The sequence below is a fragment of the Pteropus medius genome, unplaced genomic scaffold, assembly GCF_902729225.1.
Source record: "Pteropus medius unplaced genomic scaffold, Ma_sr-lr_union100, whole genome shotgun sequence".
Classification (NCBI taxonomy): domain Eukaryota; kingdom Metazoa; phylum Chordata; class Mammalia; order Chiroptera; family Pteropodidae; genus Pteropus; species Pteropus medius.
Window position 1 is genome coordinate 4,398,836 of NW_024355206.1, and position 25,131 is coordinate 4,423,966.

A 25,131-nucleotide genomic window follows, 5' to 3' on the forward strand; every position below is an offset into this window, starting at 1 on the left:
TGTGTAGGCTTCTGTGGGATGCGACGTGTGTTGTGTAAGTAGTGTTCCATCTCCCCCAGTCTCGCTGTCAAGCCACAGATGCCTTCCTTGCCCTCCCTCCCACTGCCTCCCCTCCGGGTTCTCTCCGTCTCCTGGCCTACGGCCTTTGCTGTCCCTCCAACGGAGAACAGAGAGGCTGAAGAGTAGTGGTTGGATGAGGAAGATACTCATTTATTCAATAGATATTTCGTGTGCACCTTTATGTGTTAGCCCTTGGGAACTGAGTGATGAACAAGACAGACACCGTCCCCGCCTTCGTGGAGCAGGGCAGAGGTCCTTTCACCAGGGGAAGTGGGTAAATACTGTGAAGGAGGAACAGGGCGTTATAAAGAGTGTGCACTGTGCCACTAAGTACTGGGAATACGGGAGAGAAGGGCACGTGGCTTCCTGGGTTCCCTGTGGACAGTTTCCTGCCTTCTCAAGTGTGTTCGTGGCCGACTGATGAAATGTCACAAGGGTGCTGGGGCTGCTGCAGCCACTGACCACTTACGTGTCACTCGCCACCTCCAGATCTGTAGGCCTTGGAGACTCGGTTATTTTGCAGATAACAAACCGGCCAGTACAATTTGACAATCTGAAAGACCTTTGAGTTCATTTAGTCTAAGCCATCATTTTACAGCCAGGCCTGGTAATGACTAAGCATCACAGAGGTGCACGGGACTAGAACCCAGGTCACGTAAAGCGAGTGACAGTACACCAGTCTGCCAGATGATCACATGAGCTATAAGTGGTGCTGGGGCTGCTGCCTGAATGCCGAGTTCAGATAGCTGAGGAGTGGGCGGCAGAGCAGACGGAGCCGAGCATCGGAATGCTCTAGTAGAAGGTGATGTGCTTTGGCACTGCAACGCCATTGTGTATCTTTAGACACCCAGGCTTTTCCAAAGAAAAACAGGGATGCACAGACTGGGGGAGCTGACAACTAAATGTGTACAGATGCTGAGAAATGTCCACGTTGAAAAATGACAATTTTGAATTTTCATAGTCTAACAGAATGCCAATCTTCCTTGGGGAAACTGTTATTCTTATATCTGGAGTCATCTTGTTGTGTAGAAATTCATAGTTATGCCTGAAAATTAAACGTTGATATAACAAATCTTTAGAAATTCTGTAGACTAGCTACTTACAGAACACTTTTATGTTAATTTTCAAAAACTATAATTGTGTTATTACATGACTACTAAAGTAAGAGGCCTTTTCCAAAACTATCTCTTTTCTAAAATTTGTCCTAAGAAACTTATACTTTTAAACTCCTTGTTTTTGGTCAACCTCTCAACTAAGAAACTTACATACAGTATAATAAACTCATATGGCATCAAGAGTTGTATAGAAATAGAATGTTTTAAAATTTTGGATTTCAAGGTTCAGATGAGTAAGTCTTTCATAATAAGTAGGTTTGAAACAGGGAGCCTCACAGTCTTTCATGTAATAAAATGGGCCTTTTGGTATAATCTGTGCACAAGTGCTCTAAGGCACCCAATTCTTAAACTTTCAAACTGAGCAGGGCATCCTGGGGGCCTGTCACCCTTCAGCATCATAGAGCTCTACCCCCCTTTCACCACCCTCTGTGTCCTGTATGCTTTGAAAAAATGGCCAAAACCAAAACCAGCCCCAGGAATTTCCTAACCCTGCCATCTTCCGATGTTTGAAGAGCTCTGTGCGCCAGCAGGTTTGTCCATATGACTGGGTCGAACACTTGTAATACAATCTAAATGTGTCAGAGCCAGCCGGCCTGTCTCCATCCCCGTTCACCCATCTTCCCCTAGGCTGCTTTTCTTAACCAAGCAGCCACCAGATGCTAAATGAGCCCTTCCCTCACCAGCAACAGGGTCTCTGACTGAATCGCAATGTACAAGTCAGCGAGGAAACCTTACCCTCATCCTCCACCCGCAACCCTGTCTCTTGTACATGGGAGTGCAAGAAACTTCTGCTCTGGCACTCGGCTTCTTGCCCTTCCTTTTTTATCCTAGCTCGTGTTCCCACCTCTCCTGTCTCCTACCTTCCCCGATCCCCACACTACAGACTCCTGCTCTTCCTTCATGCCCTCTCAGTTCTCCTGTGCCCGCTGTTACCATTCTGGGACGAGAGACTGATTTCCAGCATCACTCAAGGCAGAAGCTCCGAATAAAAGATCCAGCTCAGTGCACAGTGTTTCTCGCATTCCCCAAACTGGGTCTTAAGTCCAGTAGAGGGTACTATAGTCTAAATATCTTCCAGGGGGAAAGCTAGTCTTCCCACTTCCAGTTGCCTATGACGAACTAACCATGATAGAGGCTCGTGGGCAAAGAACACCAGAGGAAACTTTAATAGGATTCAGCAAACCAGCAAGCATCAGAGGCTGCCTAGTGCCAGGGGTGCGGGGAGAGGGGTGTGGTGAATTTTTTTTGGCAATTTTTGAGATGAAGGGAGGTTGCAACCATGGCCTTCTAGGTCTGAAAGTGCCCATTGGCCTGGGCCTCCTGGGGCTTTACCAGCTGTGTGGAAGCACCCCGTGTGTACAGGACGGCGCTCAGCAGCAGAAGCAAACCAGTCAGCCTTGCCCTTTAAACCTCTGCCCACATTTACTTAAAAAGATGGAACTGGGGCTTCAAAGCAATGTCCATTTCTAAAACTGAAGGTGAGCACAGATGAAATCCAGTTGCTTAGTGGCTACGAATACTGTCTGTGGAACCCACCTGGTTTTGAACCCAAACTCAGAATCTGTGTTGGGTGGAATACTTAACTGCTGTGAGGCACAGCTTTCTTATTTTGAAAATGGGATAATACATTTGTGAGAAGGAAACAAGACAGTGCGTGGATGAGTATAGAACAGTGCTCGGCACACCGTCAGCTCTGCATGAACGTTAGCTGTTTTTGTCTGACAGAAAAGCACCCAAAGCTGCTCTCTCCCTTCTCGTCCGGACTGCAGGGAAAGGGGCTGAAAATAAGTCCTGAAACATCTTAGAATTTAGAATATTTTCTAGCATGTACTGTAGGCCTTAGTTTTTTGTTAGTGAAAACCTCTCCCTCTGTTCTTTCAAAAGTGAACTTCAGTCTGGGGTATGTAGACTGTACTTTACCTTGATAATGCCCACGTGTGCCTCATGCACCAGGACAGGCCGTTTGCTCCCAGGTCCTCCTGTCTGGGGACATCTTCGAAGGCCACTCCCACTGTGTAGTCCAAATGCTCGTCCACCTCCACCTCCCAGTAATGGCGCCCTCGGACTGGAATTAGATTCCCCATGACGGCGACACACCTGGTTTTAAAGTGGAAGCATATGTGACTAGGGGTGACCGCGCCTGGCTGTGTGGGTGTGTGGCGCCGACCGTCAGGGCAGGTCAGTGGAGGACCGCACTCGTGGAGGGAGGTGCTGGGAACAGCTCTCCCCGGAGGGTGGTGCACCCCAAGCTCTCTCAGCCCACCCGCTGCTGCGGAAGGTAGATTCCCGCCAGTGACGGGACAGGAGGGGCAAACTGACAGAAGGCTCTTGTTTTTTAAAATGACGGGGCGTTTTCGTAACAAAAACAAAGGTGTAGTTCACTTGTTCATAAAGAAAGGGACTGAACCCTCACAGAACGCAGCAGTCCGGGGCACGGCCTTTCTCGTGCACAGCCCCTCGGAGCTCCGTTTTCCTTGCCAGATGGGATGCTGCCCAGTTCATGAATCGGTGAATAAAGCCAGGAAGATCTCGTTGAATTCTGTTTCCTAACACTGGTATGAGCTTTGTCACTCCTTACTTCCCACGCCCCCCAACCCTGCGGTGGATGGGCAGAGGCGGAAAAGGATGCTGTTTTCCAGTGCACCTTATGCAGTTCTGTTTCACACTGACACATGCATCGGTGCTTAACATGTATGCAGTCAAAAAGCCAGCCAGGAGCCAGCGTCTGAGGAAGAGCCAGCTGCGGGGACAGTCTAGGACCCAGGCAGGGAGGCTGCACGCAGTTTTCCGTCAGTGGCCCCTCCGGCCCCCACGTGAGAGCCCCTTCTCTCAGAAGCCTCCTGGCCCTCAAATCAACCCACTAAGACCGCTCTTCGGTCTGACTACCAGGAAGCTGAGAGAGCCACGTTTAATGTGTCATCGTGGAAACAGAATTAACCCTTGAAGTTAACCTATCTGTGTCTTTCATTTTCTTCCATGCTTTGATTTTTCTAATTCAGTGGTATGTATTTGCTCCTTGTTCTAAGTCTTCCTTCAATCTTTGGAAAGAAGAAAGATATAAACAAATCATTTCGACACTGACTGAGTACAAGCTCTGGAAACGGCTCCAGACCCAGACAGAGCCATCTCTAATGGACCACCGCTCCCGCCAGCCATGCCTAGCACAATCGCCACTTCTGCCAGCAGCTTCTCGTGGGCTTTCCAGCACCGGTTCTTCACCAGGAGTTTTTAAATAAGGTTTCACATGTGAGAGAAAGCGCCAGGCTCAGCATTCGGAGAGCAGGGTCCTTGTTTCTTTCTCCCACGGCGTGACAGTGTGACCCTCGTGCCATGGCTTTGTGGCCTGACACCTCCAGCTCTGGCAGCCCAGGGCTGGAACTTGAGAGGCCACATGTCCCTTCTGGCAGTACCAGCCTCTCCCTACCATGCCCCTTTCCCTTCACTCATTTCTGGGACTTCTTACCCTCTTCCAGGCTGCATCAGTCATAATTCGATTCTGTCCAAACCGCAGCATGATTAGGGAGGTTCATAAAATTCTCTAGTGAGTGGCACACAGCACCTACCTAGAAAAGCAGGTGTTGCTGGGGGGCGGCTCCCTTCCTGGAGTTTTCCTCTCACTTCGTACAGCTGTCAGCCCATCCTCAGAAATGGTCAGCCAGGGATGGCGTGTGCGCTGGTTCAGGCGGAAATAGCTGCCTGCAGGGGAGCAAACCCATGGAGATCCGCAGCCAGTCGCCCCTCTTTCTCAGCACCGCCGCCATGCGGACGCAGGGAGCACTGCAATCCCGCCTTGGCTTACCGATTAACACAGGTCAGCCTGGACCTCACATAGTAATGACCCTCATGCTAATGGGAGTGCCAGTGGACACCGACTGGGCGGTGACTGCTAAATACTGAGCTAAGCACTTTGCATGTTGTATCTCGTTCAATCCTCACAATTACCCTTAGAAACAGGTTATTATTTCCACTTGTAGATGTGAAAACTGAGGCAAAGGTGGTTAAGAAGTCAGCTGGCAGAAGCCAGAACTCAAATTTGAACCCCAAAGCCTTCTGATTCCAGAGGCTGTGCTCTTAACCGGGGGTTGTGAAAGTCTGCACAAAGACAGCATTTCTGACCTACAGGGCCTGGGGACTGAGGGACCATTCAGCGATCAATGTGACGAAGGTCAGCAAAATTCAACATTCAACTTTCTAGTAGGGCAATGGGGGAGAAGAGATGACAGCCATCCCCAAATCATGGTCAAAACAAAGCTCGGCAAAAAGGGCACAAAAAATTTAATAAAAACTTACTTAGTAAAAATTATCCGTTACTTAGGAACATAGTAACTCATTCTCCATTATTGTCTTTTGGCCAAATTCTTAAGTTCCTGTTCTGCCACTTCTCATTGTCTGACACCATAGTTCAAGCATCACCATCAAGCTGTTCACAATATCGTCACAATTTGATGCTGGAAATTTTGTTTGCCATCTAAGCCGACTGGGAAGAAGCAGACAGATGCATCTGACACCGTGTGGCCCTTACTGCCTGCTCTCTAGTCCCAAACAAGGACGACTTTGGAATATATAACATTTTTTGCTGATTCAAGTTCACTTGAGTTTTTTGCAAATAATGTCTTAAAAAATTATTTGAACAAACTAATTCAGAGACAGCTGTACAGTCAAGAGCTGGCAGTACCTTTCGCCTTGTTCTCTTTCACTGAAATATTCAGCCAGAATTTGACGTTTCAAAACACCAAGTCAGCACAGGAAATTAGAAGTGCCAGCCAACCACAGGAGGGCCCTAGCACAATACAAAATGCTGCGCTGGACCACAGCCAACACCTCCCACCTTAGGTGGCATCTTGTTTTTCTATCTGTATGGAAGGAATATAAGTGGGGACTAATCACAGACCTCTCCCCTGGCATTGGAGACAGGACAAAATTACACGGTCCCTCAGTGAAAGATCCTGGTCAAGGGACGTCATGCCCCGAGCCCTGGGCCCAGGCTCCCTGCTCCTGCTTCCTACCCACACTGCACCCAGCTGGCCTGAACTGGACTTGCTCTGGGAGGGTTGGGAGGGGCTGCTTGGCTTCAGTGCACCTTGGCAAAGCCCAGAGCCCAGAGCCACAGCAGTGCTGGGACAGCAGATGTACGGAATGTCTCTAATCACGTCCCTACTGACTCAAGACTTGGACATGAGATGTGACAATCTGATGACATTATGATGGCAAGTGAGAAGGGAGGAGGAGCTGGACCTGGGCATGTGGGTGCCCATGAGGGCCAGACAGGGCCTGGGAGGAGGCAGGTGGCAGGTCTAAGCTGGCGGTGGGTGGGGAAGTGTTTGGGCCAATGGCAGGAATGGGGGGATGAGCCACAGCCCGTGACTCTTTCTGGGATTTCACACAAATGCTGACCCAAGGGTCGTGTTCAGCCTGTGAGATATGAGGTATCTGGGCCACCCAGGTCTACTGTGACAAGCTTCTAGGCCACCTGGAGAAAAACCTTGAGTTCTAATGCTTGCTAAGGCAAAAACTGCTATGTGATTTGGACCTTCAGCCTCCCCACCCGTAAAATGGGGCTGCAGGGCTTTGATCAGCCCTGCATCCCTTCCCAACCAGACTTGCCATGTAGTCCTCTCCATGGACATTAATTTACTTTCCAGTGAAGTCATGACAGCACTGGGCCTGCCACAACATGGCCACTGTGGGTCCCGGGGAGTGTGTGGCGCGGGCACAGACCTGTGGTGTGGACCGTGACGGGCTCGCTCCTTGCGCTGGGCCCCCCCATGCCGAGGGCGCGCACGTAGATCGTGTAGCTCCTCCGGGGCTGCAGCTGCACCAAGGCCTCGCAGGTGGGGATACCCACAACAGACCTGGGCAAGGATGCAGAGCCACGGTCACGCCAGCCAAGCACCGGGCTCTGCCTGTGAACCCCTGCAGCTCTCCATCACCTAGGGGTGAGTGTGAACCCCCGGGCAGCCTCCTACACGGACAGTGTCCTTTGTACCTTGAACTCAAATGGCTTGTTTTTGCCTCATGCCGTTCCCACTCTCCCCCTTGAACCCTGCAAGGTGGGCCTTTCAGTTCCCGCGCCTGCGGGCGTTCCCGCATGCACGGTCCTCAGGCCCGGACCTCCCGTCTGTCCAGCTCTCGCTTTAACGTCCATTCCGTGCAGCGTAGCTCCCCACCTCCCCCGCTGATGCGTTTCTCTTTCCTTCACAGCACTGTGTTTCATGCATGTGTTTGTCTTCTTTATGTTTCCCCTACTCGAGTGTCAGCTCCTTAAGAGCAGGGAATGTGTCTCACTCTGACCAGAGACCAGAGCCCTCAATACTTGTTGAATGAATGGATAGTAAACCTTCGTTGAACTAAAAAAGCAAACCTGAGATTTAACCATTATTCACTTATCGTTAGCTCATCATTCACCTTCAGTAACAGCGGTCTCGTGACTTCTCACGAAAACTAAGCAACTTAAGATTCAGGTTCCAGTGTGTCACAGAGTTTGACCTCCTCTCTAGACTCCACACATTTCTGAGCTGTGTCACCGTGTCAGGTGCGAGGCCTCTCATGCCCAGCAAATGCCCCTCGTGACTCACTCGGTGACGCCCGAGGCTTCCGGTGTGTCTTCCTGGGTCAGCTCCACCGTGTACGAGTCCACAGGATTCAGGTTCCCAGACTCCCAGCAGATCAGCGCGGCCTCCTCGCAGCTCCTTATCTCTTTGTTCTTTATAATGGGGGGAGAAGGTGCTAAACACAGGGGAAAAGGAGAGGTGAGTAACCGTCCCGTCTCTACCCAGCCGTTCTGTCCAGGGCACGGACAGAAACGTCACAGCTACTCTCTCCCCGCAAAAGAAATTCATGCAATAAAAAGCAAACCCAGTGCCACAGACCGAATGTGTACATCCCCACCCCCCCACCCCAGTTCATACAGTGAAACCTAGTCCCCAGTGTGACGGCATCTGCAGTCTCTGGAAGGTGACTGGGTCAGGAGGGTGCGGGGCGTTTATTATAAAGAGACCCCAGAGAGCTCCTTTGCCCCTCTCCTGCATGTGAGGACACAGCAAAAAGACAGCTGCCTGTGGGCCGGGAAGGGCTTTCGCCGGACAGTGAACCACGGGCGCCCTGGACTTCTCAGCCTCCAGAACTGTGAGAAATAAACACCTGCGGTTTATAACCCGCCACATCTGTAGCCAGAATCCCAAGACACCAGGGGATCCCTTCGAGGTGTTCCAAGACTGGAGGACAGCTGCAGGTTCAAATGGCTGTGATCAAGAGCAGTACTTTCGACATTTTGAGAGCAACTATGAGAAGATGTATGCCAAACAAGGCATGTAGATTAAATGTATTAAATGAAAGAAAAATACACAGCGATTCCTGTCCATCCAAATAAAACCAAGAGCCCTGCCACATCAAAAAAGCTGTGACTCCTGTGTCCTCTGGAACGAAGGTCTTGCTAGAGAAACAAGTGGCCCCCTTACCTGTCATGTACACTGCACATTCACTGGCAGGGCTGAGTCCAGCCCTGTTCTGAGCTGTGACCCAAAATTCATACTGGGTATTTGGCACAAGGTTTGTCACTAAGCAGTATGTTTCTTTGACAGTCATTGTAAACTCTGAAAAAAAAAAAAAAGACAAGAATTCAACCCCCAAATAGGCCAAGTGGTTGCAAATTTGTTGTACCGAATCCCCCTGTTGTAGATTACAAAGCTGGCCATGCATTTTCCCCAGCCCTCTATGCACGCCCTCTGCCATGGACTCTGCTGAAAGAGAGTCAGTCTTTCTCACCATCTAGCTGGGTTTAGCCATGTAACTTCCTTTGGCCAATGGGACAATAGCAAACATGACTCGAACAGAGGCTTGGGAAGTGGGTGCACAGGGAACACTTACGCTTGAGCCTCCTGCAGGATGAGACCACACGGACAGAAGCCCTGGCCATCCAAATCATCCCAGCCATCACAGCTGAGGCCCCAGATACATAAGCAAGGCCATCCTTGACCATCTAGCCCTACTCATGCTGGCCCAGACCAGAGGGGCTGTCTAGCCAACTCATAGAATTATGAGAAATAATAAATGTTTGTCATTTGAAGCCAAAATGGTGTATTGTGTGTAGGGGTGTTGTTATGTATCAAAGCTAACTGCTGCACCTCCGAGCCTCCCCAGACTCTTAAAGACAGTGATAACTCATTAATTCACCCTCTGATACAAGTTCCTTTATAAGAAAGTGGCCCGTTTAAAAGATCTTAGATTGCCATGGCACAGCCCCAACACAACAGCTTTTCCTGTGTGTCTGCAGAGGGGGCCAACAGGGCTGATTCACGGCCTAAACTGCGATTAACTAGTTCCGACTTGGTCCCCAACCTCCTTTTTCCCCTCCATGCCCTTTTTAGTGCTTAGACCACTCTTGCCCTCGCTCATCATCACTTAAACTTACTCCTACTTTTCTCAAGAATTTCCCACCCTTCCTGGTCTCCGGGCAGACAAAACCATCCTCACCTTCTGCACGCAGAGCCCTCCACCTACATGACCTGGCACAATGAGCAGAGCTCTTGGCAAGGAGCCAGCAGATTTGATTCTCATCCTCTATCTGCCATAAATCACGGTGTCCCCATGGACAGCTCATTTGTCTCTGGGTCTCACTCAGCTTCTTTGTCCATAAGATAGAACTGAGTCCTTTCCCAGCAACCTCTCCCCACCACCCCACACAGGGCAGGCCCTGAGTCCTTCAGATGCTCAGCTGGGGCTCCTCTCAGCAGAATGGCTTATCTATTATGTGGGGTGTGGAGGAGGCAGTTACCCCGGTCCTCCCTGCAGACCAGTCAGCTCTGCCTCCCTGGGAAGAGGCAAGGCCAAGAGGCACCCACAGTGGGGCCACTCCCAAGGCCTGGCTCACCCTGGAATGCAGATCAGACCAGCAGGTGCCCTCACCCATCACTGGGGGCTGCACGCTGACCTGCCAGTCTCTCCCAGCGTGGTGTCGCTTTGAGGAAGACTCACCTGCCCTCACGTGCCAAGGCCTGTGAGGAACCCACCATTCCAGCTAGGTCTCCTCAAGTGACCCCACTCTCCCTGCACACAGTGTGGCCAGAGACTCATCTCAAGGACAGTGCTGACCTGATGGTGCAGATACACTCCAGACACCTCAGCCTGGCCTCGTGCCCCTCATCCTCAGTCAGGCTCGTCTTCTACCTTTCTGCCATGCTCACCTGTCAACATCCCATCCTCTGGGGCATTCCAAATGGCAAGCAGATTCATCCCATGCCCCCCAGGGCCTCCACCACTTCAGAGCGTGACTGTGCTCCTGGCAGAGGCTCACCTGCTTGGTCCTTCCCAGGCGAGCTGTCCCGCACTGGCCTGCAGGACAGCTGATAGCTCTCCACGGTGTCGTCGGAGTACAGGCTCCAGCACACTCGGACCGAGGAACCCGTGGCTGAGTTGGGGGCCTGCGGGTTGATCACTGGGGCAGAAGGAGCTGGGAAAGGAAAAGGGAGAAAAACAAACACCAACACGGAGACTTGAGCAGAGGCGCGGGTGGCGGTGGCCCCTTTCACAGGACCACTGGTCCCACAGTGCACCCATGGGCTGAACAAATGGACAAGGATGGGTGACCAGACCCCATTCCTGCTTTAACGAAGGTACATGAGCTTGGGGAGGAGGGGCTGGTGGCAGGTTCTTAGGCAGGGCATGGCTTCCAAGTCCTGCACTAGTTATGATCCTCCACCCCTCCCATGCCATCGAAGGGAAAGGACAGTCAGGCCCCCGGGGACTGCTGCCCCAGTGAGTCTAAGAATGGCCCTTGAGGTTCATTCTGGGATAACTTATGGTGGGAAAAAACCTAGAAACATCCAGCATATAACAGCTGGAGATTAAATAAATCGATTAAAGTATGGAGCCATTAAAACCATGTTGATCTTTACAAAATCTACGTAAAGGAAAAACCTGAAAGGATATGTACCATATCGCTCACAATGTTGGGTGCTGGTGAGGAGGAAAGGTGAGCTGTCAGAAAAAAAGCTGAATTCTGGTATTAATCTCAGAAATAAGGAATCGCAGTATTTTGGGGAGCTATCTGACACCATGTGACATGTACATACAGCTCCTCCTTTAATTCTCATCCTGTCCCCATGAGGTATTCTAATGTCCATTTTACAGATGTGGAAACCACGGCTCAGAGAGGTGAGGTCGCACAGCTAGGAAAAGGCAAGGCTGGGATTCCCACCAACTCCACAGGATTCCAAAGCTCATCTCTTAACCACCGGGCTGGTTAAGGAAATAGAATGCAGGCTCCTTATCCGGCATCGATGAGGAGAGCAGGTGTTCACGAAGCTCTCCAAACAAAACTATTTTGGGGCTGCTGGAGAGTGACGGTGGACACTGTCCCCTGGAAGGTCAGCCTCTGGCCTCACCCTTAGAAGCCATAAGGACAAAGACATGAAGTAAGAGGGACAAACACTCGTTTCCAAATCTTTCTGGTTTTTCTAGCCATCAGCGTTTCTAACTCGAGGCGCTGCGTACGTGGGATGGTGTTGATGGCGCCCAGCAGCTGCTCCACGTCGGAGAAGTCCAGGGTCTGGTCTTCCAAGGCAGGCTGCGTGGAGATTTCCACGTCTGTTTTGGTCTCCAGGAATTTTCTAAGTCTGTTGGTATTAAAAAAACCCACTAATAAGAATGGAGGGGGCACCCTCCTCTGGGTCCATCCACTGTGCTGAGCCCCAGAGCCCCAGGAAAAGGGAGAAAAACAAACACCAATGAGCAGGCTTCAGCGGAGGCGCGGGGTAGGGCGAGGCGCCTTTTAGAGGGCCACTGGTCCCAAGGTGCATCCAGGGACCTTTAATACATAAAGGGGGCTCTGCTGAAACTTTCTCTAACAGGCTGCTGGGAGCCTTCTGCTGTCTGCTTCGGTGACTGACCCAGGAGACCACCTACACAGATGGGTGGAAATGGTCTGTGCATTCGAGGGGGAAGAGGTGGGGTCATGCTAGAGAGTGGGGCTGGGGGGACAGGTTTTGACAAGTTCCAGATCCACACCCTCTGAAGGACCCCTCAGGTGCTGACCTGGAAGCTCCCACCCCCCTGCCACCCCAGACCCAGGATGTACACTCTCTGCGGCTTCCTCACCACAGGCCAACCGCCCTCATCCTGCTAGCCGTGGACTAGGGCTCGGGTCCTCTAGCTCCTGCTTCCCGGCAGTCACGGGGCTTAGGTGGCAGGGGCAGAACTGGAAACCAGGTCTGTCTTCTGCCAACACCCATGTTCCCAACCCTGCAGTGTCCATGTTGCTCTACAGACTTTGTCACTTCCCACAAAGCAAACCCTGTTTGCAGTAAGGAAAGCAGGTTGGATGGTTGGATGCCCACGGTCATGGGTGTAGCAGGACTTGAGCTCCTGTCTGACTCTGACATGCGTGTTTTCTGCAGAGCAGTCTGGGTGCTGGCACAGGTGGGGGACACTGGGACACTCTCTGGGTCTTGGCTCCTCCTGGTGAAACGAGGGGCTTGTGGAGGAGACCTGCTGTGGGCTTGCTGGCTAGGCCTCACCGCACTCTCTTCCAGCCCTGATTCTGAGCTGTGGGACCAGAGGGTGCTCGTGAGCCCTCACCACTGTTCTGCTTATTCTGGGGGCAGACACAAAAGCTGAAGCTGGGAGCACACAACCAAGCAGAACTGAGTGTCTTTGGACAGCCGGAGGTATAAGGAAAAGAAGTAAATACACGTCAGAACAAAAGTATTACCTGTCAGCCATAGCCACAGCATCCTGAAACAGAGAAAAAGAGAAAATATTAAATGGATTTTGGAAATAAATTTATTTTCCAAACTATATAATAATATAAACTATTTAAAAACTTGGAAATTAGGAAAAAGAAAAAAATCGGCCCCATCCCTCACTCTAACAGAGCCACTCTTACGAAGCCTGTACCGGCCCTTCCATGACTGCTGCTTTTTCCCAACAACATGACACAAGCACTTTGCTCCTTACAAACGGTCCCTGGGCCCGTCGATGTGAAAGCTGAATAACAGATGGCTGAGGGGAACGCCCATCCTTCACGCAGCTGTTCTACTGCTGGACATTCTGCTTGCCTCCAGTTTCTCACCCTCATAAATAACAGTGAGACACCCTCATGTGTATGTACACTGTCTCCACCTTTGGGACTGTCTCGAGATACAGTGGGATCATGGGATGAGGGACCCTGGCTCAAAAGGTCTGAGCACTGGGTGCTATAGTGATGACTGCCAACCAGCTTCCCAGGTTCCATCACGGGTCCCGCACCCCAAGCGTGGCTGGAAGGAGGCGCTCTTGGGCTTTGAGGGACCATGGTGGACTTGTTCAGTGTGGAAGCCATATCTGGCAACCAGGCAGCTCTGGAGGCTGAAGGGCCCTCCCCCACATCCTGGACGTCACAACTTTCCCAAGGTCCTAGGCGCCTGGTGAAGAAAAGGGACTGAGCTCTGACTGAGACTGAAATTCCCACAGCCCAGGTGCATGGGGGCTTGACGTGAGAGTTAACTGGATTACAAGGAAATAAGAAACGGATTTTTTGCATTTCTAAGTTTATGAAGTAAGATTTGTAATCGCTGCTCTTGTAACTGGGAAACTGGGGTGACTTTTTGGTCTGGACATGCTTCTCCCCAGAGCTCTAAGAGGCCATCTGAGGTGGCCAGAAGCACTGTTCCTGCTCAGCTCCAGAAAGAGGGGACGGATCTCTAGGTAACCAAAACAGAGGAAGAGACTCTGCAGTTGCCTGAGCAACGGTGGAGGGAAGGGGCGAGCTGTGTATGAGCTGCCTAGTCACTCATGGGTGACAGTCCCACTGTCGTGAACATCCAGTGGAATCTAACAGATGCTGTCCCCTCCAGGCAGAGAGGGGACAACCTAACCTACTCCAGCCATAACTGTCATTTCAGTTACTCGTTTTTACTTCCTTACTGACCTTTATGAAGTCAACCTTCTCTTGATGACACATCTCCTCTATTGTTTCCATCAGTTCTTTACAGGTGTCCAGATTTTCTCCACAGCTGACCAGCTGTCCATATAAGGCTTCTAGTTTCTCTTTCTTTTTCTCCCCTAGAGCTTGTATTTTTTCTTCATATTTTTGAGCGAGTGTTTCCAAGATCTCGTTGTAATGGGACTCAAAGTTTTGTTCTTGTCTTCCAAAATTCTCCTGCAAGACAGTGGACCTCAGTCATTTCAGTGCATGTGCTGTGTTGACTACAGAGTCATTTGGGCCATAAAAATATATTTACCCAGAGATATTTTAGTACTCGTCATCTTATCGTCTTCTGCCAGGATGCTGAGGTGGATGCAGTGGGGGCTAGGGACCAGAAGTCTCCAGGTAGAACCCAGGGATAATCTTAACAAAAAACACTGCTTTTTCTCCTGGCATCATTTTGCCATTCCCCACTCCCACTCTCTACCCCACATCTGTTTTGGCCACCTCCCATCACCATGACAACCCACCAAGGAGATGATGAGTCAGCCCACCAGTGGAACCTTGGACCTGAAGACAGAAATGTTTGCTGGGGCAATTCCCACCACCTGTCTTTCCCTCCCGAGCTCTCGACATCTCATGACCCCCTCCTCCACTCCCTGATGTCTGGATTACACAAATACCAGGACTACACAAATACTCATATCGACTAAGAGAAAGATGAAGGGGGAGGGGAATAAGGGTTGTGACAGATGGTGCTGCCTAATAGATGAGAAAAGGTAGGAAGGCAGAGGGAAGGTGGTGACAGTACTTAATCCGGGAGCACAATGGATGAGAAACACTGATTAGAGCATATCAACTCCTGATGTCCATTACTTAGACTGGAAGCACAAGAAAGCTCTGTGGGTTCTGTCTGATGTCATCCCCATTAGATAACAGGGTCATTTCCAAAGAGGCTCTGATCAATCATTCAGGGGTGTTTACTGAACATCTACTATGTGTAAGCCTTGCTCAGAATGGCAGAAGAGAGGAAAAAACAGCAGAGTGAAAAAGCAAAAGTTCAGAGTCCTCACTGAGGTGAAGATACTCTGATCTGAGAGTGAGCTGGCTGCTCAGAGTGTGGGGAGCTTTGTCCTGGACGTTGGGCACTTATCCCTCTTACCGCCTCCCTAGGCTTGGAAGAGGAAGGGTTTGTCCCTTCTCTAGGGGATCAGTGCAACAGCTCTCCTCCCTTTTAAGATTTGGGGTGAAGAGGTCTAGCTTCATGGAAAGGGGGGCCTGGGCTGTTAATTCATGCAAGGTGCTCCTGTTGTTTCAGTCCGAGGCTGCATTACTAGAAGTAGAACATCCACATGAAGGGAGGGGAGAGGGAAGACCCCTGGTCCTCAGTCCTGGTCTACCTCACCTGGGTGGCAGCAAGTATCGTGGTAATACAGCATGCCTACTGGGCACACCCAGGGGACTGTGATGTGTTTGGGGATAGGAACGGAAACTTGTTAATCTTATGAGAAATAGGTAATAGCTGAGAAAAAGAATACTTATCAGTGACAAGATGGGGGTCTTGCAAAGCTGTGCTACGGTGGCCCATGAGAGTCCCGCTTTGTAGTAGGACTGGGGATATAACAACGCAAAGACACAGTCTCCCTCCCGAAAGCTTATGGTTCTGCAGAGAAAGCTGGCAGGTAACTGGTTCCGTGAGGTGTAGGCCCAGGGTGCTGTGGGAGGGAGGGGTTTGAGTGGAGAAGGGCAGCAGTGACGCCACATGCTCTAAGACAACTTATTCTCTGCCTCGCACTGGACGCAGCTGCTGCCCCAGCCACTGACGGAAGCAAGCGTGTCTGATGGGCTCGGCAGTGGGCTCTTACCTCCACAGTGATAAAAACCTCCTCTAAGTGACTTGCAAAATTTTCCATCTCGATAATTTGCTTTTCCAACTTGTACATGTTTTTGTGAATTTCATCCTAGCAAACAGAGGATCACAAGAAGACGTTAATGCTACATCTTTTCTCTTTTTTGTAGAAGACACTTGAGATTTGCTCCCTGCCTACATACTCGAGATGTAGATGCAAGAGAAAGGAGGACCAGGGAGACCCATTTACCTTGGCACTTTCCAGTGCTTTATTGAGTGGGGTCACCTCATGCTCTCTGTGTTCATCAAGAACCTTCTCCAGTGCTCTTATTGGAGTTTTGCAAGTGACACAGAAAACGTCAGCAGCTTCTTCCTCATCTTCCTCCTCTGGGATGACGTAGCACTCATACTCCTCGCTGGCTCGGCCATGCGTGTATCCGTAGGCTTCCCGCAGGTCCTGGCACTCGCCCGCTGAGCCCCACACTCTGAAGCTCAGGTCCTCAGCCTCAGCTGCCTCTCCGCTAAGTCTCCAGCCCCTCTGCTCACTGGCTGGTTCTCCCTCCGTCATCATGTAAGGAGGATATTCTGAAACCTCTATTCTCGGCATGTTTTCATCAACAAACTCATCCCCTAATTCGTGGTCATCTTCAAGTCCGTATAAGTGGACAAGTTCATCCACTTCCTCTTCGAGGTCTCTTCGAGGCTTACCTTTTGCTAGGCCTCTTGGTTCACCAGTCATTTCGGCTTGGACGACTTCTCTTCTCATCCTACTGCTTTCTTCTGGGAAGATCTGCAGCCTGTCTTCAGAGTCGTATGGATCCATGTGATAAAGGTGGAAGTCCCTGCTGGGGGCAGTCGGCCTGTCCAGCTCCGGCGCCTCCTCAGCTCCCTCCTCCATTGTCGCTCCGGAAGCCCTGGCAGCACCTCTGCACTAGAAAGATCCTGCCTGGACAGTTAATAGTGGATATTACGGGTCCTAGGACACAGAAAGAGGAAGACAACTCCATTTCTGAGAAGGTCATTGCAGGAGATAATCATTAGATTGGGCTCAACTCATTTGTAATTTTTAAAAATCATCTGAGCAGCTGAGTTGGGGTTTTAAATCTATAAAGAAAGGTCTGCTCTCTACTGGAGGATTTTTAGATAACGTAAATTTTCTAAGGGGAATCACAAGCAAACAATTTTGAAGACCGCTGATCCACTCACACAAAAAGGAAGATCCTTTTTGTTTAGAGAAGCAGTTCACTCCCTCGCCCCCATTTAAGTGCACAAGTCACAAACACGTACAGTTGACATTCAAATATTGGCCTAAATTTCCATGTATCAGAATGGCTGGCTGCACCATGGTAATCGACCTGTACAAATACTTTATCAACACGTATCCGTACATAAAACCAGGATAATGCAAGCTGTTTATCTTATCCCCTAATCTTTTTTAAAATAAATTTATTGAAATAGAATTTAATTATCATAAAATTCACCTGTTTTAAATGCACAATGCAAAAATTTTTAGTAAATACCCTGAGTTATTCATATAATCATTACCACAATTCAGTTCCAAAGGCCCCCTTTTTAAAAAAATTGTGGTAAACCTAATCCTTTAAAGAAAGGTACTAATATTATTAAATTACTCCAATATGACACATATGAAACGGGTTTTGAGTAAAATAACAAAAGCAAAAAAAAATTTTTAAGGTAGTTGAGCACGTTTTCCCCCGCAGCCATAACTTTTATGATCCAAACAGCTTCCCTTAATTTCCACGCATGGGCTCAGAGCCAGCAGCCAGCTGTCTGCCTTGCCTACTTGTTCTGCACAAGTTGTACTTGTACGCAGAAGTCAGGTTCAGTTGCTTCCCCTATCAGTTTTGCTTATCTTTCTTTGTGACCTGCACTAACAGAACGTCCTTTTAATAGTCCAAAGCTATTTTTAAAAAAGCCATTCATTTGTCTTCCTGCTATTCCCATTTTTCATTGCAGTTTTTAATATAACGTTTTCTGACGGCCTAATTGTGAAATCCATGGACAGAGTCCCAGGTCCTCTTGACTGTTCTGGGCCATTCGATCCTGTTGACCCTCCCTTCTCCCCATGCTCAGCTATGCTCTCCTGCTGGCCAATGGCTGCTCAGGTCTCGTCTGAGTCCCACGCCAGCTGCTCGTCACACGCTGGCATTCCTCAGGCTTCCATCCTATTTCCTCTTCTCACTCTCCACCTGCTCCAGGTGTTCCTGTCCACTTCTCTGCTGATGGCTCCAAATCCCTGCCTCTGGCCCTAACCTCGGCCCCACACAGAGGCAGAGGTTTAGAGGTCAGTTGTCTTCCTGGACCTCTCCAGTCATCTCAGATTCAGCACTGCCCGATGCAGCTCATCACCTCTCACTTTCTCCACCCTGGTGTCTGCTTCACAGTCCCCCAAGTGACAAGGCTGCAGTCACATCCACATACCACACCGAAGATGCCTGGAGGCCTGGCTGGCCGAGCAGACTTCCAAAGAATCCACTGTCTTCAGCCTCTCTGCACCCTGGCCTTCAATGTCTGTGACGACCTGAACTGATTGTCTGGGTCCCAGTCCCCCCAGACCTTCTTATTATAGGCCCTCTGTTTCATCCCTCTTCTCCAGACTCCCTCTGCAGAGACCAAGGATCCCTTGGCTTTTCTACCCATGCCCTCGGGGGAAAGAACTCAGCTCTCTGTTGAAGTCTAGTCAGAGATACACTTTGCCCTATTGGTCCAGATCTCCCTGCTCACTCCTGTGGACGGGCAGCCAGGCTCCCCTTGCTGCCTGTCCCCACGCCCTCTGATCTGTCCTGCGAGCCACAGGGAAAGGCTAAGGGAGGTAATGAGGGCAGGAGAGGACTGACCTTTTCCCATATCTTGCCCCACTTTAGGAAGGTTTGACCCAAGAATAAGAGGTTCTGGATCCCAGTGACAGAGACCTGAGCTGAGCTTAACGTGGAGGGCCACCTTTCTTCGTCTGGGACTCTGCACTAAATACCATTCCCAATCTCTTCGTGGCTATAACCCTCCTTGGAAGTCCCTTGCACACCCCTCAGTGGGCTCACTCCAGCTCTTGCTGATGGCAAGACAAAAACACCAGAACTGAATGGCCTTCTCTGACCATGGTGGGGACAGAGGGTAAGTGACAACACACGGGCCTGGTGAGCCCATGGGGCTCTTCTCTCTCTCCCCTTCACTGTGAGGTCCCCGCAGGATGCCATTTTCCCATTTCCTCCATCAGCACCACTCAGAGGTGGAGTTCCAGTAGCCATTAGGCGACAGAGACACTGCTATCCTAACTCCGTGCCGTGTGTACAATTGGTTTCTGGGTCTGGATCCCAAGAAGGAAACTTTACCCGAGACTCCAAGACGGCACATAACACTTGGAATTCAGAAGAGCTTCAGTCCCACTCTCTGACGCTCCCAGACTCTTCATGAGGAAGAGGATGGTAAACATCACTTCAGCAATGTCTCTTAAGGCTGAGGACACAACCTTGCAGGATCAGCCCGCAACGTGCCAGTCTGCTGTGTCCTGTACCAGCAGCAGGCCGTTGGGGACCTGGTCCATCCACTAGGTGCGGGGTAGGGATGAAGACAGGCCACTCCCAGAGGCAGCATCACAAAGCAAGTGGCTCTGGGGCTGGCGCTCTGCCTCCCCAACATCGTGACTCACGAAGATCTGAGCACCTGCATTTTCTTTTGGGTCAGTCCTCAGAACCCTGCCCACCATTAGACCCTGGCTGAGGCAGTCCTGGCTTGTCCTCACCACCATAGCCTGTTTTAGGGATGAAGAAATGTGGCTGCAAGTGAAGGAGGGCACGTCTTCTCCCAACAAAAAAGGTAATTATGTGTAACAGTGGAGGTGGTAATTATTTCACAATATATACATGTATCAAGTTGTTACACTGTACTGTAAACTTACACAATGTTATATACAAATTATGGCTCCATAAAGCTGGAGAAAAATCCCACTGCATAGAAATAATGTCTTACCATTGACACTTGCTTCGGGCTCTGGCATGGTATCGTGGAGAAAGGAGGAGGGGAATGAGATGGAGGGCAATTAGATCTAGAAATGGAACCGGGTCTTGGGGTGGAGAGGGTCGCACCCCCTCTCCAGGGGTCTCTAACTAGCCACCAGCAGCAGTAGGTCTCCTGAGCTCAGCAGGTCCCCTGTCTTCACTCCACCTGGGCTCCTGGCTGCTGTCTCTACTCCAGGGGCACTATGAGCCCCACCTGGCCATGCCAGAGTTTCAGAAGTCCTGGACCCAGCATGCTGTGGGCAACATGGAGTGACTTGAGAAGTCTGCACCCACACAGACCGTGTGGGGAAGCCTGAGGTCCTTCTATGACTCCAGCTGAACCCCGCCACATTCAGTGTCCCAGCACCGACTGTTCATGGGGCTGAAGAGGTGTGGATTCAAGAGAACAAGACTGTGCCAGCCAGATGCTGGGGTACAGTGAATGAGACACAATTCTTGGTGAAAAGGAGGCTCCAGACATGGGAATCAGTGATGGCTCTGTGTGGGGCTGACGCATAGCTTCTCAGAGGCACCACTTCCCTCTGTCCTGGAACTCCAGGTACCTCCCCCTCCTAAAGCACAGGCTCTGCTCACACGGGACAAAATCACATTGTTCCGCTCCGTGGCTCCAGTACCCTACCTGAGTGCCACATTGGCTCTCCGTGTGGCTGTCCCTAACCAGCAGAAAGCCCTCATCACGTTGCTTTGCTCGGACTGAAGTGGTAGGTCTGCACATCCTGCATTCTGAGGACTCCATTGCTGACCAGTCTCGGCTTCCCTGGGCCCCAGCTCCGCCTCCCCGCAGTCTTACCTTCTCCACTGTTCCTTCTGACCACCCCCGGTATCCTCCCACGTAGGTCCCAATCAAGGCCCTGGCTCAGGCTGTTCTTCCTGCTGAGAGCACCCCGCCTTCCCCATCTCACCACCGCTCCTTAAACCCCTGCCCATCCACCACGGCCAGTGCCTGTCACATCCTCCATGGGGGCCATGGCATTCCTAATATCCATGATAACAGCATGACACCCACTCCCTTCAGCACCCAAACTAGAGACCAGGAGCTCATCCTTGACACCACTCAATCTAATTAATGCCCGATTAATGCTGACTCTGGTTCATGCTCCTCAATCTTCAAGTAACGTCCCTCCATCCCTCCCCACGGCCACTGCCCCTGGATTCACAGTCCTGCGCCTGCTCTCTGTCTCTGCTACTTCCCAGCAGTGTAGCCTTGGGAAGATCATCTTTCTGGGCCTCACTCTCAAGAGTCCGTGAAACAGGTTTATCAACAGTTTCTACCTCATAAAGTTGGCATTTAGATGAAATAACACAATGTATGTAACATGCTTAGCATAGTACATGGCTAAAAGTAAGTCCTCAGTAAACGTTAACTGTTATTGTTGTTGTTGTTATTTTATTATTATCTGGACCTCAGCCTCTCCCACCTGAACGAGGTTAGAAGTCTCCTACCTGGTCACTCATGGAGGGTGAGGACCAGGGCCAGAAAGTGAAGTCACAGTAGTCACAGCAATGCAGAGTCATCTGTGGCCACTGCAGGATCATTCTATCCTTTGAAACAGCTGGAGATAGGAGAAGCCACCAAAGCAGAGCAGCCTGAGGCCCAGGCCCAGACACTGGCTATGAGATCACCCCTGCTCGCAGCGAGAGCTCTCAAGGGACCTAGGCAGAGAGGCAGAATTCCAGGATGGAGGGTCCCTTGCAGAACATCTGATTGCATTTCCTGATTTTAGGATAGCAAAACTGAGCTCCTGTAAGGATAAAGAGCTGATTTCACTTAACAAGGGTTGATCTGGGGCTACTCTGTATCAAGCTCTGTGCTGGGTGCTAGATACATAGCCAGGCAGGTGAAGAGTTGGATCTGGACGACTAAACCACAACTATACACTGAGGAGTGGCTCACTAAAAATAACACGTTTCCACATGCTACCAAAAGGGAGAAAACCAGAATTCTATATGACCAATAAATCAAGAGAAATTCTTTCTACCAGAAGCTGGAAAACACTGAGCGCGAATGCTAATGAGACGTTCCTCCACTCCAGCATTTGCCCTTTGAACACAAACACAAACTGCTCTGGGAGCTCAGGTCACAGTAGGAACTTTGCAACATACCCCCACAGGTGACACTCACTTTTCCTGCTCGACATTCAGATTCTTTCGGTTTCTTAACAAAATATTCAGAATTGGGGGAGGCACATTAATAATAAATTGTCATTTTAAAAGTTGTAAAACTGAGGCTTAGAGAAATAAAGTAATAAATCACAGTCTATACTGAATATAATAGCTAAATAGCTTCTACTCTATGGCATAGGCGGCAGTTAAATAAAAAAAAAAATTTGCAAGTCTCATATGGGAAGTGTATCCCTGTGCTTTAATTAGAAAAGTCTCCCCCTAAAATGTTTTTTAACCATTTATGGGTCACGGGTGCCTCTGAGCATCCACTGAAAGCTGTGAACTCTCTCCTCAAAAGCGAGTCCATAAAGGCGCATAGCTTTGCATATAATTTTAGAAACACATCCAGGTAGCCCTAGCAATTTGAGCCCCAGCTAAAAAAAATCTGCTTTAAAGTGTAAGCTGTACCATTATGCAAAATAGTACAAATCAGCTTTACAGACACAGTCCAAATCTGAAAACTCTATGGAGGACGGGGTGTGCATGACAAATGCAAAATGATGACAGTGCTGTTTTTCAGTATTTGATTCAAAGCATGGAATTACGATGTGTCAGCATGCACATTTGGGGTTCCAAACTGTTCTAGTAAATGGGCTCCTACACTAAAAATACCCTCAAGACACATGGCAGGAATCACTAGCCTCTCTTATCTGCATCAGAGGCTTTCACTCTGTACCCAACACCACATTCAGTAAAGGTGAATCCTTGCTACAAAAAGGCACAGAAAACATTCACAGTTTATTGTAATTTACACATTTGCAATTTATGATGCTAACCCTTCCCACCTAAAGGAAAGATATTGCATTAACAGTGTGGCATTAAGTTACTGAGTTTCAATAATATAATTTGCATTAGAAGAATGTGACTACCCAAAAACTTGCCTGCTCTTCTTTTCACGCTGAGGCCGTGGATAACTGCTAGAAAACTGTGCCCGGTTCAGCAGGCTTTCCCTCTGGGTGACCTATGCACAGCCACGGGCTGCCCCTGCCTGCTGTACACCAGGGCTCTGCATCCGGATAAAGGCGATGGAAATACGAGCTGGCTGCGGCTGCAAATAGCAACAGGCCTGCCATGAGCGAAAGCCCAAATATAGACCTACCCCAGGCTGCCCTGTTACTTCTGCTCAAGTGTCACCAGGAGAGGTCACATGCTGTCCTCTGAGTTACTCCTGACTGTGGGGATCTGTGTCCTGTAAGCCACTGAAGGACTCAGATGGTTGGTCATGTATAGAGGGCTGGGGGCAGAAGGGAGGTGCAGCCATGCAGAGGAAGATTTCTGAGAGCCCATGCTGGGCACCTTCTGCCTTGGGCTGAGCATCTTTTCCCAAAGTGTTTTGATAAAGCACAACTCTACAGGTAATCAAACAACTTAATTTGTTCCTTTAACGTTTACTCAGGGTGGGATGTATTCTGCACTCTGGATAAAGATCCAGCAGTACCGTGACTTTCTGCTTCCTCTGATGTCAAACACAATCCTAGGGGCACCTGAAAACATTCAGTAATTAAATACACGATTTACTATATTAATCACAATGCCACACTGAGTTTAGTTGGCACCAAAATCTCCCCTGCGCAGCTTGGACCTCTTGAGTTGGAAGTTTTCCCCGGAAAAGAAGGAACGAAGTAGCCTCTCCTCCTCACACCCGCTCCCTGAGCCGCTGGTTTGGGGGCCAGGGTAGGAGGCACTGAGGTGATAAGACAGCTCCTATTTGAGTTGATGTCACAGTTGATGTAGGTTCTCTGGGTCGGGCAGATGCTTACAGCTCACATCTCTCCCTGCCCCCCGCCCCTCGGCCTCTCTGTCTCGGAGCCTGTATACATCTCTGGAGTTTCCTACTATGGAGACCTTTCCCCTGAAGTTCCCATGACCAGGCTGAGAACCAATCTGTTCCGGGTTCCCTTGCATTCCTCCCCCAAGCCCTGGTGGGCCACCTCCCAGGCCTCAAATGAGGTCTCCTCACCCATGCAGCTGGCCCTCTTAGACAGGACCTAGGTGACTTTGGCTTCCTGCTGGCCCACATCCAGATCCTCGGTAGTAGGCCCCATCCTTGATCCTGGCAAACTGGGATGCAGATGTCCCAGTGCAGCCACCTCCCCTGGCTCTGCCACCAAAGCAGCTGATCCTCATGCCTCAGGCCACCAATGTCCCACCTGCAAGAAAGGCAGCAAGCACTCTGAAAGGTCCTCCAGCCTAACAACAGCTCTCAACAGAGAAATTCCTCCCTCCCGAACACCTCTTCACTCTGATCCTTTTTATTTTCTTCCATTAGCTGAGAGCATGAATCAGGTTCTGGACCGTTTCCTTTAAAAGTCTGCATATGGTGATTTAATTCCTGATTTTTACATCTATTGCTTTTTGGGCTTCAATCAAAATCTCATTTTTAAAATACCATTATTGGAGGGCATGTATGAAATAAAATTTGAATGCAAACTACCAAAAGCAAAAAGAATTGAAAGAAAAAAGTATGCAAAGATGTCTGTACAAGAATATTCATCACAGTTTCGTCTATATCAGCAGAAAATTGAAATAAATATATGTCTATCATGGGGAGTTCATTAAATAAATCACAATATAGTCAATTCAGTATTGGCATGTATTAAGAATACTGATGTAGACACCAACTTTTCAATGTGGAAAATGACCACAATATATTAAGTAGAAAAAGAGTATTCAGGATAATTACAGTATAATCATATATATGTGTATGTATATATATTTAGGTATTAAGAATGATAAAAATATATACACACATAAAATGAGAACAATTTCTTCTGAGTTATTTTTTTGTCTTTGATAGTGTCTCCTCTCATAATAATTATATGTACCTTTTACTAATTTTTAAAAATCTTTTTTATTGTAAAATAATATATGGTATCTGACTTAGAAATAAATACTGCAAAAAAAAAAGTGAACATACACCAATCGTGTGTCCTGGTGACAACAATTATTAGGTTTGTTGTGCATGTCTCCATATTTTTTTTCCTAACAATATACAAACTTATGCCC

The 25,131-nt window shown here is 49.4% G+C and overlaps 2 protein-coding genes across 5 annotated transcripts in view; both read right to left on the minus strand.

Annotated features, from left to right (window-relative positions):
- Positions 1-189: 189 nt before the first annotated feature.
- On the minus strand, positions 190-24,225 carry FSD2 (fibronectin type III and SPRY domain containing 2). Of its 3 annotated transcripts, none has more exons than XM_039858486.1 (13): positions 24,086-24,225; positions 16,176-16,901; positions 15,942-16,037; positions 14,080-14,310; positions 12,883-12,905; positions 11,667-11,788; positions 10,468-10,623; positions 8,633-8,767; positions 7,751-7,901; positions 6,894-7,027; positions 4,739-4,871; positions 3,096-3,272; positions 190-1,105 (listed from the first exon to the last, which is right to left on the minus strand). In XM_039858486.1, the coding sequence occupies exons 2-13, from the start codon at positions 16,821-16,823 to the stop codon at positions 853-855; spliced, it is 2,259 nt and encodes a 752-aa protein (XP_039714420.1). In that variant the 5' UTR covers positions 16,824-16,901; positions 24,086-24,225; the 3' UTR covers positions 190-852. The 3 variants fall into 3 exon arrangements, with proteins under 3 accessions (XP_039714420.1, XP_039714419.1, XP_039714418.1); XM_039858485.1 differs by lacking the exon at positions 24,086-24,225 and adding an exon at positions 23,007-23,141; XM_039858484.1 differs by lacking the exon at positions 24,086-24,225 and adding an exon at positions 21,406-22,691.
- Positions 22,845-25,131, minus strand: part of HOMER2 (homer scaffold protein 2) — a 106,220-nt gene continuing 103,933 nt past the window's right edge. For both annotated transcript variants that reach the window (XR_005651899.1, XR_005651898.1), the window contains 2 exons: positions 24,086-24,275; positions 22,845-23,173 (listed from right to left, as the gene is read on the minus strand). The gene's annotated coding sequence lies outside the window, so the exon portion shown is untranslated. The remainder of the gene's footprint in view (positions 23,174-24,085; positions 24,276-25,131) is intronic.